The sequence below is a fragment of the Charadrius vociferus genome, unplaced genomic scaffold, assembly GCF_000708025.1.
Source record: "Charadrius vociferus isolate BGI_N301 unplaced genomic scaffold, ASM70802v2 scaffold621, whole genome shotgun sequence".
Lineage (NCBI taxonomy): Eukaryota > Metazoa > Chordata > Aves > Charadriiformes > Charadriidae > Charadrius > Charadrius vociferus.
Genome location: NW_009646926.1, coordinates 221,261 through 239,385, shown reverse-complemented (window position 1 = coordinate 239,385; position 18,125 = coordinate 221,261). Strand labels below are relative to the sequence as shown.

The 18,125-nt window shown below is 43.9% G+C and overlaps 1 protein-coding gene across 1 annotated transcript; it reads right to left on the bottom strand.

The window, feature by feature from the left end:
* Window positions 1-222: 222 nt before the first annotated feature.
* Window positions 223-17,489, bottom strand: CENPT (centromere protein T). Its single transcript, XM_009894457.1, has 13 exons — window positions 17,465-17,489; window positions 16,815-16,908; window positions 14,660-14,793; window positions 13,199-13,232; window positions 11,902-12,044; window positions 10,971-11,399; window positions 9,105-9,311; window positions 6,772-6,948; window positions 5,840-6,043; window positions 3,636-3,765; window positions 1,306-1,461; window positions 749-853; window positions 223-346 (listed from the first exon to the last, which is right to left on the bottom strand). Exons 1-13 carry the CDS (start codon window positions 17,487-17,489, stop codon window positions 223-225), a joined length of 1,962 nt encoding a protein of 653 aa, XP_009892759.1.
* Window positions 17,490-18,125: the final 636 nt, after the last annotated feature.

The window sequence follows — 18,125 nt, the reverse complement described above, 5'->3', positions numbered from 1 at the left end:
GTAAAATAAAAAATTCAGGCCGGTCAAATTACTTGTAATAATAGCAGGTGAGATCACGCAGGCTGGTGTGACAGCCACACCACAACCGCCATCAGTTCACGAGAACATCGACCATTTATTGCCCCACTCGTTACTGGTGGAAAACCATCACAGGAGCAGTTACACGGACCAACCTAGAGCCCGCTCTGCGAGCAGGCCATCCTCCTGCCCGCAGGGGTGCGTTCATTTGCAGGGGATCACTTTATTTCCACTCACAGCAACCGGAATCAGGAGCTTCCTGTACTCCAGAGGCAGGTAACGCTCTATCAGCACACACAGCGGCATCTTGTCTGTCACCAGCCCTTGCCTTTGTTTGAAAAGGAGGAGAGCAGAGAAGAAACAGTTGTCAGTGAAAAGTGTTTCCACTCAATCAGAGTAAAGTTTTTAAAAAGTTTTCTTGCAGTGGCATTTTTGCATTTAATAGCTGAAATGCTGTGGCTGCTTGTGATACGAGAAGCTACAGATTTCTATTCCCAACCCCCCACTACTTCCTCTTGCCCCTCCACCACCGTCACCATGGAGCATAAAACCCCACGTCCACGAACGCCCTCCTGGGACAGAAGGCCACGTGGCATCACACAGAGTAAACCACAAGATATCGCACTTACTGTGGCCATACTCCTAGAGCGCACCCCAGCGAGGACGGTCTTACCGGGCTATCAAAGCACCACCACACACTACTACGGGTTAATAACAACCCTCCCTTTACCTTCTCATGAGGACTTCCAGGTCAGCCATCTCCACTGTCTTCCTCCCTGCATGGTTCGTGTAAGCTTCCAGATCGCTGCTTAACTGCTTGAAGTATCTCTCAGAGCTGCAGGAGGATTGAGGAGGGAAATAAAGTCAGGCTGCGGAGTGCATGAACACCAGCTACTCCCCCACTTCTGCAGGGCAAGTTGCAGTAGAGCTGCTCGCTGCGCAGGTCACAGCCTGCCAGGGAAAACTGCCAGAGAAGAAACACTCCAGAGAGTGCTAATGATGTTCATGTGCTGTTAGCGACAGCAGAAGTGTGAATGGCGCAGTTTGTACCAGCTGGGACAAAACCCACAAGCTCCTGCAAGGCAGCGTTGGGCATGGATACCCTCGCAGCAGCCAAAAGCACCCAGCGCTTTTCTGTCCTCATTTTAATTAGACCTCTCATGACTCTCCCCAGCTGTCAGCTTGCCAGCAGCGCTCCTGACAGGTTTTTTATTTCAGAAGAGAAAAGAAAGGAGAGAAAAAAAAGCCTAACAAGAGTGGGAGGAGGAGCAGTTTGCTGTTGCTTACCATTTTTCAACAATTTTGAACGCATCTCTGGCCACTGGCATTTTCACATAATGGCTAAATATCTTCTTTATCAAACTACTTGCTAATTCAGGCTCACACGTTTTCCTCTGTGATGCTCCCGAGCTCTTTGGAAGCGCCTTAGCCCGCAGCAGCGACCTTTGGGGGAAGTTGAAAATTCACACATCAAACAAAAACACGGGGGAGAGGCAGAGAAGACCAGGCTGAGTTTGGGCAAACCTTATGCTGAATTGGAAGGGGGAAGAACTACCTCGAGCTCTTAATTCTTTCTCCCTCCCAATTCTTCAGAACCCTTATGCCCATGAAGTACAGTTTGCAAACAGCTCACATGGCACTATGATCTTGGGAGAAGCAATCCAGGCTCAAGCATCCCCGAGATAAGCACAGCAGCACAACAAATGGTCAGCAAACTATAGCTGCCTCCAACGCATAAATGCGGTTTTTACTGCATCCCTGTAGAATTCACTCTCTTGGAGTGCACAAAGTTTGAGGCATCCTCAGATCACCTCTGTACCTGCAGACAGGTCTGCAGGGTATACCTTTACACTATTAGGAACATTTTATTTAGGGGTTTGGGTTTTTTTGTGGGTTTTGAGGGTTTTCTTGTTCGGTTAGTTGGTTTTTTTGGTGTTGTTTTTTCTTTTTTAATTTTCCTTAGACAAGACCGTAAGTCCCAAAGGAAACTACTACTGGTTTTCATTCTGAAAAGGAAAAATTGTAACATGAAAAAATGTAAGTGAAATCCCCGGATTCACTGAGTAGCCAAGGAGAAAACAACAGAAAAGACCCGGAATCTCAGGCTAACAGATGCAAAACCCCCAGAGGGAGTGCATGTATCATTTGATGCTCTCTCCAGCCCACCTGCATGTTTCTCTGTCAGAACCTCAGGGGCAGCTGGAAGAGCTCAGCCCCAGCGATGAAGTATGTGTAGTAGTGAGGAAAAAAACCCCAACAAACAAACAGTCATGATTTAAATCATCTTGGTTACTGTTTCCGTGCCTCAGTTTACCCATTTGTGAATGATTATATATGAACGTTTGGTTCACAGAATCAGGGCAAAATTGAAGTTTATTGACTGCATGAGACTTTGGTGTTTCCAAATCACAGAATCATAGAACAGTTACAGTTGGAAGGGACCTTAAAGACTCTCTACTCCCAACCCCCCTGCCATGGGGGGACACACCTCCCAGTAGAGCTAAACAAAACATTCTGTGGCCCTTATCTGGTACAGTTGATAACAGTAGATTTGTATCAGTATAAAGAGATTATTTTATAGCAGAATGCCTTAACCATGGCTCTCACAAGGTTATTGCTCCACTACGTAACCTTGAGGATTCCTCAGGCTTTTAACCTGAGCACTGCCATCTCAGGAAGCAAGCAGGCCAAATCAGAGCCAGACAGTATTCCATAAAATGCAAACAAACCATGCACTTTTTGTGCAAGAGCTTCCTGTAATCGAGGCTCAGAACCTATAATTTTTTATTATCTGTTATCTCAGCACAGCTTGAAAGCCTGAAGAATCTGTCAGTCTATTAATGTCCAGAAATTCCTGTGAAGAACGTGCATCCAAGTATGTGGACTTCTTTTGCCAATGAGGACCACCACTCTCTATAGAAGAATTAGCATTCAGCCATTCCATATATAAAAATAAATAAATAAATAAAGAGCACGTCCCAGCGCAAAATCCCAAAGCAAATCTGCATTCAGTTCCACATCAGCAGAGTATCAAAGACTCCTTTTTCTATTTTATAAATGTATTTTAATATCCATGATTAGAGCAATCATCTGGCACCTTCTGTAAGCATCATTCATCTCTGTTCACAGCAGTAAAGGGCACAAGAATTCGTTTTTATTGCTTATTGCTCCAATAAACAAAAATCTAGAGTCATGGGCTAGAAAGCTCCTGTTCCCTGGGACCCACTGTTAGCGGTTCTGATGAAGCATATGGCTTCACCAAATTTCTAGTTAAGCTGGTGACAAATGTTAATTAACTTGGAGTACTGCAGAGGACAGGTTCACTTTCTGCCTCTAGGTGAGCTTCATTTTACACTTAGCACACGAAAATATTAAATGAATGTTCATTGGAAGGACTTGAGGCATCAGGTCTGTTCTGGGAGAGTACTGACATTCACTTCATAGACTTCTTTATTCACTGCTAAAGCAGCGAACAAGCTAAAGGCTTCAGGACCACTTACTCTGCTCAGCTGATGAAGCACAACACAACTGACAAGGCTGGGATCGGCTCTGCCCCTGGTACTTACACCCCCACGTACACTTCTCCCAGGCCACTGCTGAAGGTGGCTTCTACTTACTTGGGAGCAGCAGATTTTGCAGGACGTGGAGTTGGCAACTTGGGCGCAGCAGGTTTTGTAAGACGTGGAGTTGACAGCAGTGGCTTGTAGGCTGCAGCACGGACAAACGTGGGCGTCTTCATGGAAACCTCTACAGTGGAAAGAAAAGTAGTTGAGGAACCGACTCTATTTTGGGAGTTCCTGCAGCCCAGCCAGCTTCCCACACATCTGGTCCGGTGCCACGCTGCCTGCGCTCAGGCTGTGGCTCAATGGCCCCCCTGAACCAGTGCGACTGCTGGCTGCCGCAGTTCCACCCTCACCACCTCCTGCCACGCAGGCCGGTGGTTTCCCTCACGCCAGATCCGGCACAGCAGGGCCCGTGCTGGAGCAGCAGGCTGGGCAGGGTGTAGGAACACACGCTCAGGACCAGGCTGCAGGGGCTCATGGCCGGGTGAACTTAGGCTGCCAAGAAGCTGCAACCTCTTTTCCCAGAGAGAATAAAGCCTGCAAGCTCTACCACGCTGCTCAATCAGTGGCAAATTCTCCCCAATAGGGACAAGCAGACCAACAAAATCACGTTACATGGGTCAGTCTATGAGCATCTCTCATACTCACAGATTTTCATAAATTCCCTCCAGCTAAGGCTGAGGTTATAGACAGTACCTCACCACTTCTTTAGTACCTCACCACTTCTTTGCTGTGAACTACCCATATCAGTTCCCTCCAAGTCTAATCTGCATCCTCTAACTTCACTCTTGAACTTCTTCACTCCTTAACAAGGGGGCGCAGGAAAGAAAGCCGTGTTAACAGAACTGAAATAGTGAGCAGCTTGCCCTCAGGAGTGGTCACGGAGGGCCTCTCGCCTGCCAGCTTCCCTTGCAAGCTGAGCACAGCCCAAGGACCCGGCGTATCTGGTAAGGGTGTCAACTTCACATCCCTCACAGGGACAAGAGCTAGGACACCTGCCCCGTTACAGAAGACAAGCCCAACTACTTAGAGGCCTCAAGTACTGCTGAGAGTTAAACTCCACCATGCAAAGGGTCAGGAGTCTCTCAGAGAAAGCTGGGCTGGGTGAACTACCGTGGTTCCTCGCATTAGCTTCTTCTGAAGAAATATCTGTGTGCTAGAGGGACAGGGAGCAAGATGCAGGGGAAGAAACTAGTTATGCTGAGGTATCTGAGGTTAAGTTTTATGACAACAGGTCATATTTTTTCATCTTTTCTTCCTACTTTTCTTCCTTTCCTTGTTCAAAGAGACCTGCAAGATGTTACCCTTACTGTTCCACCCTATCGCAGCAATCTTTTCATCAAGATCTTTCCATCTCTTCGTACAGCTGTGTTAAAGAGAAGCATGTTGACACACTATCGTAGATGCCCTAAGAACAGCTACAGTTTTTCTTGTGGCAAAAGTTCAACTGTCATCTTTGTGCCTTCCACACTGCACAAATATATACAGGCACTGATACATTACAGCTGTATTTTCCCACAATGCCTCAAATCCTGGCAACGGGATTCTTTTAGGACATCCTTAGTTCAGTTTTTAACTTCAGAGTGTATTGTACTTTGAAAGACTTTAAGAACAGTCCAAAAGGCATCATTAAAACACACTGGGCATTCTCAGACATGGCTTTGATCAAAGAGCACTCAGTCTGATGTACATGTTCTTCCAAAAGGCATAAGCACTCCTGGGGCAACAGAGCAGAGTGATGCAGTGTCTGAAGGACTGTTTAGAAGCAGACACTTCCTCTCAGCTTTCTGGAAAGCCAGCCTACTCGTGGTTAACTGGAAAGGAAATCTGTAACCACACACACAAAATATGGGATTCTAAATTAGATTTCAAGTCTGGAGTCACGTAAATGGCTGTGGAAACAGCAGTTCAGTGCTAAGACATTAACAAGTCAGCACGAAGTTAGGAGTCAGGAAGGAAGAATAAAATGGAGGATATCCCCATGTCACTGTATAAAACCACTGTGCACTCAGTTTTGTCTATTTGCGCACTTTCATCACCTTCACCTTAAGAAGTACAAGATGATCTGGGTCCCTGAAGCACCTGATGACCCAGTAACAATCTGGTCCTAGGAATAGCAGCCAATAGCTTCCCCTGGACTATACAATGGACTAAATAGTTGATCACATCATTAACCCTGTTGTTCCTCAAGCTATCAAGAGATAACAGGGAAAAATTTCTCCAACTGCCTTCTGCTACTGCTGCAATATTTTCCTTGCCTTCACTCTCAGGGTCTTCAGCTTCATCCTCAGTAGGCTCTTCTTCCGGACCATCGAATTCTACCATGATAGCCTGGTCCTCTAGTTCATCTGCTTGTTCATCAGCTTCCTCTAATGGTTTCATCCCAGATTTTCCAGAGGAGAAAAAAGCATGAGAATGCCTGCCCAGACTTCCAGCTTCAACACCTCTGGCAATCTCACATTCTAGAGTTCCAAAACAGGAAAAATACATTACTGAAACAAGTATCACAGCCAAAAGTTCAAAGCAGTCATGAGAACAAAACCCAGCTTTCCATTCCTCACAATGCTGCCACCTATAACATTCCCATCTTCAAGAATTAGGGTGTCAATACACTAAGCTAGATAAGGTGATGAATCCTCAACTTTTCCCTGTGTTACATCTACGTGTGCAGAGGTCACACAAAAAAAGAGCACTTGATAACATGGAGAAGCCCATGAGGTCCGAGTGAAATTTTTATCTGGGCTCCTTTTAAATGAACTTCCTTTAATAAGAACTTTTGTCTCTAAAAGAAGTCTTATCAAAGCCTTATTGCAGCACGTTGAACACACAAGACCCAGCAGTTCAGGAAAATTAACTTGGGAGATCCTGATTTGCCAAGACGCTCAGAAGGTCTCCAAGTTTTATCAATCTTTGCTTAATTCTAGAAGTACCACTGGTAAGTTTTAATTAAGCTTCCCACAAGTATATATTTCTAAGCAGTATTGCCAACATAATTTTGTTTTCCACTTGAGCAGAATGCAGTCTTTCAGCTTAAAATGCCAAAATTAGTTTGCTATCTTTCCCAGCATTTAGCCCAGATTCCAGAACGCAGCGAGAGTTAGCAAGTCTCTCTCTCCCAGCACCAATGCCAACAACGCAGCTTGAGACTTTGGCATTAGAGACAGCCTTCAGTATTAGCGGTTGTCCTCACCAGCCTCAGGAGAGCCTTGGTGTTCAATGCTGCCTTCTGCTATTCCCTCTTCTTCTGAAGGGGCCATTTCTCTTCCGACTCCGGCATCCTGTTCCACAGTTATCTGCAATTCTGCTTTTTTGGTCAGTTTCTTCGCCAAACGTCCAGAATATCCAGCGTTTGCACGATGCTCTGCAGCTAAAATAGGAAATTCTATCATCAGTCTTATCTACAAAAAGAACCCCTAACCACACAGTTTAACAGCCGCTAAAATTTACGCATAAGTAAACTCAGCAATAGCCATCAGCTATAAATAAGGGAAGGAGATGCAGTTCCCTTCCAAAAGTTTAGAGCTGAAAAATGCACAACGTTTCCTGGGTTTGCTCTACAGCCACCTAATTAGGGTGCACAGCAGATCCCAATGAAGGAATTTTACCTATCAGTAAGCGGAGCTCTTCGAGATCTGCCATCTCTACATCTATTCTCAATTTTCGGTGATTGTGTGAAAGACCAATTTGTTTTCCTTTAAGTCTAACAATACACAGAGCTTGTGCTCAGTTTCTCCTCCCCCTTTCCTCAGTATTTCTGAATAAACAATTTTGGAAGAGATACATTGCACTACAAAGAGAAGAGCACCTAGCAGTGGTTTTAACCATTCCGGACAAGCCTCTAGCAGGCAGGATAAGGAGAAATAAACTGACACATGATTTGCATGCCTTTAAAAACTCTAGCTACTGAGGTAGCTACTGAAGCATGCTTAAGTACTCCTTTTCTCTACATACCAAATCTATCGTCCGCATGTCTGTTACCATATAGCTCAGAAATCCACACAGGTAATTATTTGGAGAAATCTTACTGGGAACTCTCACAGTACTGTCACGTGCTGCAGGGTTTGGAAATCTTGGCTGAACCCACAACCAGAAGCTGTAAAAGTGGATTTTCACCATCCTCTCCAGCAACTGGGAGTTCTCACACTCGCAAGTACAAGTGTCAAGGTCTTGGGAGACGCAAGCCCCGATGAAGGACAGAAGGAAATCTGACCAAAGGTGGTACAAAAATCAGCAATGCCAGTCTCACTAACCAGAACATTGGGCTCCCTACACCAACGCAGGGCAAAATCTTGCCTAAAATTAAGTGAAATATTAACGAGCTTTGCGGGGAGAAAACAAAAGCTCAACTCGACACCGAGACTGCCTAAGGCAGACAGCCACCAGTGATTCTCTCACACTGCTGGATCCCTGCTGGGATACAGTACTTCAGCAGTGGAGTACCAGGTGCTATTGAGACATTCAAGTCTGAATTTTTACTGATTTCTTCACCTGTTGCTAGTGGCAATGCCTCCTGCAGTCTGGTATAACATACACGCTGCCAGTGCCGGTTGCTCCTCTCTAGTTTCTGCGCTGACAGATCAGGGAGCTGTTTGTTTCAATTTGTTTGCTGAATCATCTCCTCCATGCCACTCAAGGCTTTGCTTTTTAAACTTCTTACATTTCACTCCCATTGCCTTTTCTTCCAGGCTGAGCAGTCCGTATCTTTAGTCATTCAATGTACAGAAACTGCTCCATATATCTGATTATTGTTAATGGTATAACTGTTCTTCTCTGCACCTTCTCTAGTTTTGTTAGAGATGGAGAGGTTAGAACTGCACGCAGCATCCAAAAGGTGAGCATGACAATCATTTCTGTAGTGGCACAGTGACATTTTGTCATCTCTTCCTTTCATAATAATTTTTTACATGTTATTTGCTTTTCTGACCAGCCCACAAGCTTTGAGCTGGTGTTCACAGAACTGTAACAATCCTGAGGTGACTTTTATCAGCCTCAAGAGTCACATCCCGTTTCCACTTCACGCTCCCCAGGTGCACCCAAGCAAAACTACAACAGGACAAAAGACTCAAGAAAGGTTACAGGATGCCAACCTTATGTAACTGTAAATTTAGACATGCAGAATATCTCCTATCTTAATGAACTACTCTAAAAACTGTTTAAAACAAAAGGCTGTATTATCACGATAAAAAGGCAACATAACAAATTTTGCTGATACACCTGGTATATGCAAAAATTTACTTATGGGCACTGCAAGTATTCAATTTAAAATTCTAACAACAAAACTGTTAGTGCCAGTTCCATACTGCCATAAGGTAATTCATATGAAACTTCAGACATAATTAAGCCTAGGCAAAGCTAAACCCGCATGGCAATGGTCTTCTCTCATTTCCAGACGCTGTTGAAGGAATAATGGGAAATTTACTGCACAATAAAGTCCTATTTTACTCTCCAAGTCACCTGAAAAACTCTTGGTTTCAATCAAATTGAAGTACTCCATTCCCTTGCAACAGTGAAAGCACTTCTTACCCTCTCTGAAAATCTCTTCCTGTTCCACTTTGTTCACTGTATTAGCCACCTCTTCTTCTGTAGCGCTTACATCTAGGTCTTCAATTATATGGGACACAACTTCTCTCAAAGACACGCTAAAAGATCTCTTAGGCTTTCGAGGGACTGGGGAACCCAAACGTTTCCTTGCACTTCTGGATGGCAAAGAGGAGCTCCATCTATTAACAGCTAGAAATGGAGAGCACTAATGTGCCTCCAGTATCTTTTTAAACTTCCTTTCAGCTTTCCTGATAAGTAAAGAACCCATCAAGCAGAGAGAGAACATACACAAGAAAATGCTTTTCCTTTACTTGAAACAGTTTAGGGAATTCACACTGTACCTTAGGAACCAGTTGGAAAAGTCCTTGCAACTACTTTTCAGTTCACACTGAGGAGCAGCATTGAAATCTGCTACCTTTGGTAAAACAGCAGAATTAACCATTAACTTTTGACATTAATGCCTTACAAACTCCAGCAATGTTTCAAGATACGCTTTCACTCCCCCTCCTCTTCCTCTCATCTGATCCAGTCCCCTATTCCATGTCCTCAACACTTTCCTCCACGTTATCTATCCATCTGTCCTAAAATTTACTGCCATCAGCCTCTTCAGAGTCACTGTCTCCTGTTGGTCTCCCTTGTAATTTCAAAACAACTTTTCCCACCAAGCTCCCCACAGACAACCCCCAGAAGCACAGCACGGTGCAGCAATCCACCAGGCATCAATTAATTTCTAAGCTTTCCATGGCAAGAACTCCTCTCCTGGCTTGAGCAGTACTAAATACACCAACTGCTCTTTAAATACCGCTTCTGTGGCCCTTTTGGCAAAGGATCATAAAAAAAAAACTAAATGAAAAAGAAACATTAGGTGTCCATACGTCACAGAAAGCATAGGGAGCTTTGATTGAAGCTATTTACCACAGCAGATCCTGTCCTGGCTAGCTGTCCCAGGGTAACTTAAAGCAGAAAATTTTAAGGTTACAACCGTGGGGCCTGGTCCACGCAATACGAGGAAAATGTGCTCCTGTTTACACAGCCAGGACAAGGCATTTACAGGAAAATGAATGCAACCAACCGCCGGGGAGAAACTGGCAAGCGATAGAATGTGCAAAGCATCGGTACAGCATGACCAGGGAGGTGACTCTCCCTGCCCAAGGGATTTTTAAGGCCCTGGAGACAGCAAAGGGGTTAGCTATGACACATAAATGACCTTAACAGGGTAAAGATCCAGACTCATAAGCTCTCATTCTAACTCTGCCTACAATTCCTACATATTATCTCCTTATCTCACCGTATTTGTGACCAATTTATGGTGTCCACTTCTGGGCTCCACAGTGCAAGAGAAAGATGGACATACTGGAGAGAGACCAGCAAAAGGCCACCACGACAATTAAGGGACTGGAGCATCTCTCCAAGGAGAAAAGGCTGAAAGAGCTGGGACCATTCAGCCTGGAGAAGAGAAGGCTCAGGGAGAATCTCATCAATATATGCAAGTATCTGAAGGGAGGGTGTAAAGCAGATGGAGCCAGGCTCTTTTTAGTGGTGCCCAGTGCCAGGAAAGAGACAACGGGCACAGACTGGAACACAGGAGGCTCTGCCTGAAAATAAGGAAACACTTTTTCACTGTGAGAGTGACTGAGCACTGGAACAGGCTACACAGAGTTTGCAGTCTCCATCCTTCGAGACATGTAAAAAGCCGCATGGACACAGGCCTGGGCAACCTGCTCTAGGTGGCCCTGTTCAAGCAGGGGGGTTGGAGAAGATGACCTCCAGAGGTCCCTTCCTACCTCAACCATGCTGTGATTTCAGACAATACCTGCTAAGCCCCAAGTCCTAACCCATTGTACTCACTGCCATCCACCACCTCTTCTGAAAAAGAAAGCCGTTCCGTTGGGTTACTCTGCTGGGAATGATCTTGCTTATCTTCTCGCTCGTTTGCAGGTGTTCTTGGAGGTACAGGACCCATTCTGTCCACATGCTCATGATCAAGGGTTAAGTCCTCAGAATATCTTTGGGTCTTTCCCTCATTTGTGCCCACACTGGATACCAGGCCCACCAGCCTTGCTTCCTCTTGAGCTGCATCAGAAATCTTGCTTCTCTGTGCTGAAGTTTTCAAATCCGATAGCTGTGGTTCAAGAGCAGAAAGCTTATTTTGGCTCTGTTCGTCAAACTGAGGCTGAACAAAGAGCTCCGTGTTACTCAGCATGATTTCTGCATCACTCGTCAGCGTGGCTGTTCGAATCCCAGATGCTGTTTGTGAGTCCACAAGACAGTCCTGTGCTGCTTAGATAAAGTTTTAAAACAAGTTTTATGTGAAAAACTGCTCAAGGTCATAGGGACACAAACTTATTACCAGGACTCGCACAATTCAAAATTTAAGTCATTCAATGGGATTTTATTCATCCTCCACAGATCTAACCCTGAAACTGTATCACCACACTTCAGTGCCCCTAACTTTCTCTACCAAACCATCTCCCCAGTACCCACAGTTATGAACACTATCCCAAGTAATTCCTGTGATATATTACCAAATAATAAATAATATTAATTACCAAATAATTGTTACCAAACTGGGTGGGAGCACATATTTAAGCGCAGAATCAAAGCAACAACAGGTACAGAGCCTCATCCTAATCTTGCCTCCCAAAACACACTGGATTTCTGTGAATGTGCTAGTGGCCTTCAAATTGTAAAATACAGACCACACTTCAGCGACTGCTTCTAAAAGCTACCTTATACAAGGCCCTCCCTCCCAAAACAGAAGAAGCAACACAAAGGAAACCTTTTCTCTTCAGCATGTTCTGTTCCACTCCGCCTTCAAAAGCTTCCATGTCAATAACTTTGCGATGTTTTGGCCTCCGGAGCAGGCCTCTCTTTTCAATAGTGTCTGGTGGGATCAAGGAACCAAGAGACATGCGAAGAGATCTGCGAAAATAAAAGGCAAGAAATAGTTTTCCAAACTTACACGTTCCTCTTTTACCCTCAGATTACAGACATGGTGCCACAAACAGTGAGATGTTTCAGAAATCCCCGAGTTAGGAGGCATTTCTCCCCAAAAAACCTTGAAGATTACATGCCAGTCTACTGTAAACAAATTGTTTTAATTTCATGTTATCACCTGACATCAGGATATGTATCACAGAGCGCAGGAAACAGACTGTTTTACAGCCTCCTACCTGCAACAATATCTATGAAAAAAGGTTCAGGAATTTAAAAAATTTTAAATAGCAAAAAAAAAAAAAAAGGAAAACAAATGCTTGAGAATAAAGATGTCCTCTAGACGACAGCGAGGTAGTAGGAGGACTTCAGAACAAGCCTAAGCTGCTTAATATCAGTATTCACAGCAAAGTACAGCTACCAACGCACTAGACCTTTGAGATGGGAGCTAAGAAAGCACCATGCAAAGCACGGGAGAAGATGTATCTCAATGTACATATTTTGGATCCTCAAGAGACTGGCCACACTCAGCTCCCTCCTGTCCCTCCCTCTAGACAGCCCAATCAGAAAGGGAATTCAGAGGATTCAAAGATAAGAAGTACAGAATGCAGCTCTATCAATCACCTCGCACGGGACCACAGGCCGCAGCAAGAAAGCTGAAATAAATTGCTAAGCACGACTAGGATCATTAGCGAAGTACATGGGCAACACGAGAAAAGAAGTTCTCGACTTGCTTAAAGTCCAGGAAAGTTGGACTAAAGACTGCATAGATGCAACAGATGTGATGAGTCAATTAACAGGCAGAGATAAAGGTAAACTGTGTACTGATTTATTGTTGGAAACATGAGAATGAAAGGCAAAAAGGAATGATCCCAATAAGTAAAAAGAGGAGGAATAGTAGCAATACAAGCTAGACCAACCTGGGCACATAGTGCAGAGCCACTATTTCTGAAAATCACAAGGTATTTAGTGGAACACCTTCAACTTCCATCACCAGAGTGGGAGATAACTGTGTTATTTCAAACATAGGTCTTTATCACGAATCCAGGTATCTACACTGTACTTCACAACTACAGAGGTGATGAATCAAGGCAGCTATAGGTAGGACACCTAGAAATTAAGACATTTTAGTTTAAACTCACCGAGCCAAAGCACTGTTGTCCGGTGTTGACTGAGCTAGAAAAAAAATTTGTGACACATTAGCTGAGAAATTACCATCTACCCAACAGGCTGCAGGAACACCCCAATGGATACTCCTCTTTCTAGAGCCACTTATGCTACAATCCTCAAAAGTTACATTTTCGTGAGAACAGAATTAGATAATGGGTTTACTTTACAATTTCTTGTCTGCATTTCAGAACTGCCTATTAGAATTCTAACAAGCAACTTCTGAAAGGGTAATAAAATGGTTGTTTCATAGATTATTCAACACGGCACATGCCCTCACACTCAATAATATTAATCTTCCCACATTAACAGCAAGATGCAAGGCATGGGCCTCAGTCACAACCACCCTTCCACAACCCAAACCAAACATTAAAGCACCTGGAAGCTTTAGAAGTACAGGTAAACTACTCCACAGATCGTTGGTGAAACTGTAATTTAATCCTGTTCTACGCATAAAGTCCCCAAAATCTGAAAGCAGTGACATAATCATGCTCATAGTAGAAAATACTACAGCACGCCCCCTCTGCTTGTACAGAGCTGCCCACATCTCAGCGGGACACGTTGAGACCAGGTATCAGGCTGAAGATAGACAAGCTGATTTTTTGACCACAGCAAATCAGGGTGGGATTCAGCTCCAGACTAAAATATCCAAACACGGGTGTCTATGTTCCCATTACAGTCAAGCACAATTAATCAAACACAGGTGTCTGCTTTAGGGTGAGCTGAATCACTCTCCAGACTCCACTGACTAGATCCGCCCTAAACTTTAGGAAGGCTTCAGTTACCTAGTGTACACACAGGCACGTAAGTTCGAGCTGAGGTATGGGTGTCTGTAATTTGGAGCTGAATCCCACCCCTGAATTCTACTCCAGTTGCTACTGCCAATAGAATACATAAACCAAGGTGAGGTGTATTACCTTTCTGTCTGTTAAACGGCAACTAAAATGAAAGTTGTATTTACCAAATTTGCAAATTTATGTTTAAAGGGGAGACTTACTCCAAAACAAAACACTATTTCTTGTATAAAACTACAGGACCCTTTCTTCTCCAACACGAATTTTATAACTTCTTTGACATAGATGCAACAAAACGTGTGCAGCTTGTTCTATTTTTAGGTTTCTGGAATTGAGGGGAAGACAGGGATTGCTTCCTTTGGCGACGCTTCAAAACTCAAAGAGCACCAAGTTGCAAAAATAGTCACTAAGTTATGTACAGTCAGGGCAGGACCTGTAACTTGCCTCAAAAAAGCTTCTTTTAAACTTCACAGGAGGAGCTTTTATCTTCTCCACTATTCCCTTTGCACAAGCTGCTGCAGTCTTGCTTCCAAACATACAACTGCCCAGCTGAGAAATTACTAAGAACTAAACTGCAGCAGATGAAAATCAATTGACAGCAAATGCAGTGCTGAACAAGGTAATTTTTGACTGTGGCCTTACCTTGGTTCTGAGGAAGTCGTTTGTCTGCTGCCCTCTCAAATTCAGAAATGCTGAATTTCCTTCTCTTCTTAGTCATACGGAATGTGGGAATAGATGTATCCTCAGGAACAAGGTCTGGCAGTTGCATTTCCCCCCTACCAACACAAACCAAGCCTTTAACAAAGGACAACATTGTCGCTTAGCTACCCTAGACAGGTCCCTGTAACATTGCTGAAAAGTAAATTAAAATTATTTGTCCTTGCTGCAGCAAAAGTAAGGAACTAATCAGCAAATGCAGGAATGTGTCATTATCTCCTACTGAATCAAAGTAAATTTCACAAAGAGAATCAAAACTTGAGTGTATAGTCCAAACAGGGCTAAGAAAGGTCAAACCAGTAAAAGCTTGGATTTCCTACAAGCTCCATGCTCTCTCCTCCTCACAGCACACAACATCAATCATTACAGTGTCAATGAAAAAGCTATCATCATGAAACAACGCTACATATCACAAAGCACACTGGTACGCAGCATAGACGCATAATATCTCAGTCAGGCACTGGATCAGGATCAAAAAGTAAGTTTCTAAGCTGCTTTCCTCCTTTACTGAGAAGTTCCAAGAATCCCCTCTCGTGAAGGTCACATTAAGGCAGGAGCTGCTGCCAGCCCTCCACCGTGTCCTGAAGAACTAGAGCAGAGCGTCCCTCCCACAGCCAAAAGCCCACACTTCGGCAGACGGAGCATTCTGTACCCTTTGCTGCAATAAATGTGGCTTCAATACAGCAAGAATGGTAAGGCGATTATGTTTACGGGTCTTTTGTTCTTACAAAATACATTCTCTACCAGTCAAAGGTGGCCAAGTTTCATTACTGTATTATGAGCATAATGTAAGACTAAGCATTAGAATTAACTGGTTTGTAATGAGAAACGAATGTAAAGCAGCGGGCAAAAAAAAAGATTACTAATTTTTTGCATTTATCCTGGAAGATGCTATTACAGCAAGGGAAAGCAGTGCCTTCCCAAATCCAAGAAAGTTCATGTCACCTAAGTGACGGTTGTGAGGGTACTTTAAAAAAAGACTTTTTTTTAATTTTAAATTTAAAAATATTTTTTAAAAGTCTATTATCTGTTCAACTTGAACAACTAGCTAACGTATGGCATATAAAATCCTGCAAAGATCCACCTGTTGTCTTTTCATTTAAGAAAGGCACACTCGAAGACATTCAATAATCACAACAAGAAAAATGAAGAAGGAACTAAAATTATTGCTCTTTTTTTTGAATTAAAAAAACCACACAAAAACAAGCTACCACACTTGCTGAATACTGATGTTTCTTTCTCTATTAAAAAAAAAAAACAACAAAACAGAAAGATAGAAGTTTGCTTAACGTTTTACATGACCTGCTTAAGGTTGCTTAGGGTCAATGCAAAAAGTTTAGCTATAAAGACAAAATGAAAGAAATCACATTATTTAGAACAGTCTAATTTGCAGTAAGCAAAAACACATACAAGCGTTATGACAAAACTGGCTAAAGCAAAGTAGGACCTATCACCACTACTGGTTTTCTTCTATTTCGTAACAAAGTGAAAGGAAACAAACCACACTTCAGCCTCTCAGTCATGCCCATTAACTTAAAATATTAACAGAAGCTAAACATGAATAAAAGCAGCTGAGCCTCAGGCAAACCTCCTCTCCAAACCACTCTACAAGAAGGCAGTAACCAAACCAAGGGACAACCAAGAGGCAGTAACACCAAAAAAGCTACAGCAGCCCGGATACAAGACATAGCAATCACTCGTTACACCTCAGCATCATCAGCGCATGGCCTGTAGCCTTGGGGAGATCCAAGAACTTCTATTGTAGTATTTCACAGACAACTAAGAGAAGCAGGCTTCCATCAGTGCTGTATCCAGCACTTCCACTGCAAAAAGGATGTTAAAAGCCTGCATTTAAGAAGGGGAACTAAGTACAAACCTGCAGTGTTTACTATTCAGTCCCCCACTCACAGTGATTTCTACGCAACTTTTAAAGCCAAAGAAGCGTTTCTGAAAATCCCACCTAACAGACACTACTCTGGTCATTGAAACAGAAGTAAGGAAATCCTGCTCCCCAATCCCATTAACGTCACAGGAACTGCAGCTATACCTGGCAGTGTGAAACACCACAGATATTACTTACATGCTGGAGACCCTCTTAGACGGGAGTTCTGATCGAGCTTCCACTGTCTCTTCATGTCTTGATATGTGAGGTGCCAGAGGTGAAACTTGCGGTTCTGCCAACAAACCAAAATATTTCCTTTCCACAATTCAATCCAACAAGAACAGCAAAAAGCAGCAGTGTCAAATATACATTCTGTAAATGACATTTATTAACGGGTTAAAATAAAGACCTGGTGAAAAGTACTGGGGCTCTACTCCTAGGAAGGGTGGCATGTACATTGACAAAGCCAACAGCGGTAAATGGCAGCGCTGAGGTTCCACATACCACAGCAGAGAAGCTGAAGTTTGCAACAGCATCATACAGCTAAAGGCAGCGCGAAGGTTACACGCTTGCTCACCAGGATAAGAAGACTGAGTGAAGAGGATTTTCAAGAATATGATCGCATCAATGCGAGACCCAGTCTCAGACCAGACAGAGCTGTTTTGTATCACCTCGTTCAGCTGCCACTGCAGCGATTCCCCTTTTACACAAATCAGTCATACAATGGTCTGGATTTCTGTTCCCTGTAACAGGGTAAGGCTAATAGGCTACAAAAGAACACCTCCTGTGCTCAACTGTACCAAAACACTGTTCTTCTGCTCTGTTTTCCTTGAAAAAAAGATACTTACGGGTACAGATGATTCTCTTGAGCATAACCCGTGGCGTGTCATTGTCAGGGAACACAGTCGGTCTCTGCTTCAGCGAGGTGGTTCTGCCAGAATTCTTCTCCTTTCGTGAATCAGATACAGTCTGAAGAAAGAAATCAGAGGCAGGCAATTCAAAAATCCTATTTTCAGCAGTAAAGATGAATCTTAGCATGAAAAGCATTCATCATCCATCTTCTAATAAGAATCTAAGCTAGCCAACATGAAACCTTTTCCAAATTCTCCGGAAGAAATTGCACGTGTTTGCTTCCTAACAAATGCTGGCACTTCATTTTTGGGGCAATTTAGAAGGGTCTATCATCCGGCTGGGTCTCACTGCACACCTCTCAGCGCAAAGAAAGGGCTGGGGGAACTCGAAAGCACGGCCCACCACCCTTCATCCCTGTAACAACCCAAAAGGGAGAAATAAAAGAAAAACATAACAGGGGCGGAAGGCTGTAACGGCCCCGGCTATCCGCTGAGCACGGAATTCAGGGCTTTCGGCCCATTTACCATGCCTAAAGGCGAACAAGAGCAAGGGAGCCTCCTCTGCCTCCTCCTCTCCCTCACACCCAGCGGGAGCGGGAACCGGCGGAAGGGGGGAGGGGGCGGCGGGCCGGCCGTTCCCGACAGAGGCTCGGCTCGG

Bases quoted from the DNA above. Each gene is read 5' to 3' on its own strand.
- CENPT (XM_009894457.1), bottom strand. From the start codon at position 17,489: ATGCTCAAGAGAATCATCTGTACCC. The intron at 6,949-9,104 runs GTAAGAAGTGCT...TTCCTATTTTAG, and splicing joins GGAAGAGATTTTCAGAGAGG to CTGCAGAGCATCGTGCAAAC. The intron at 3,766-5,839 runs GCAAGGAAAATA...TTTCCACTGTAG, and splicing joins TGAAGACCCTGAGAGTGAAG to AGGTTTCCATGAAGACGCCC.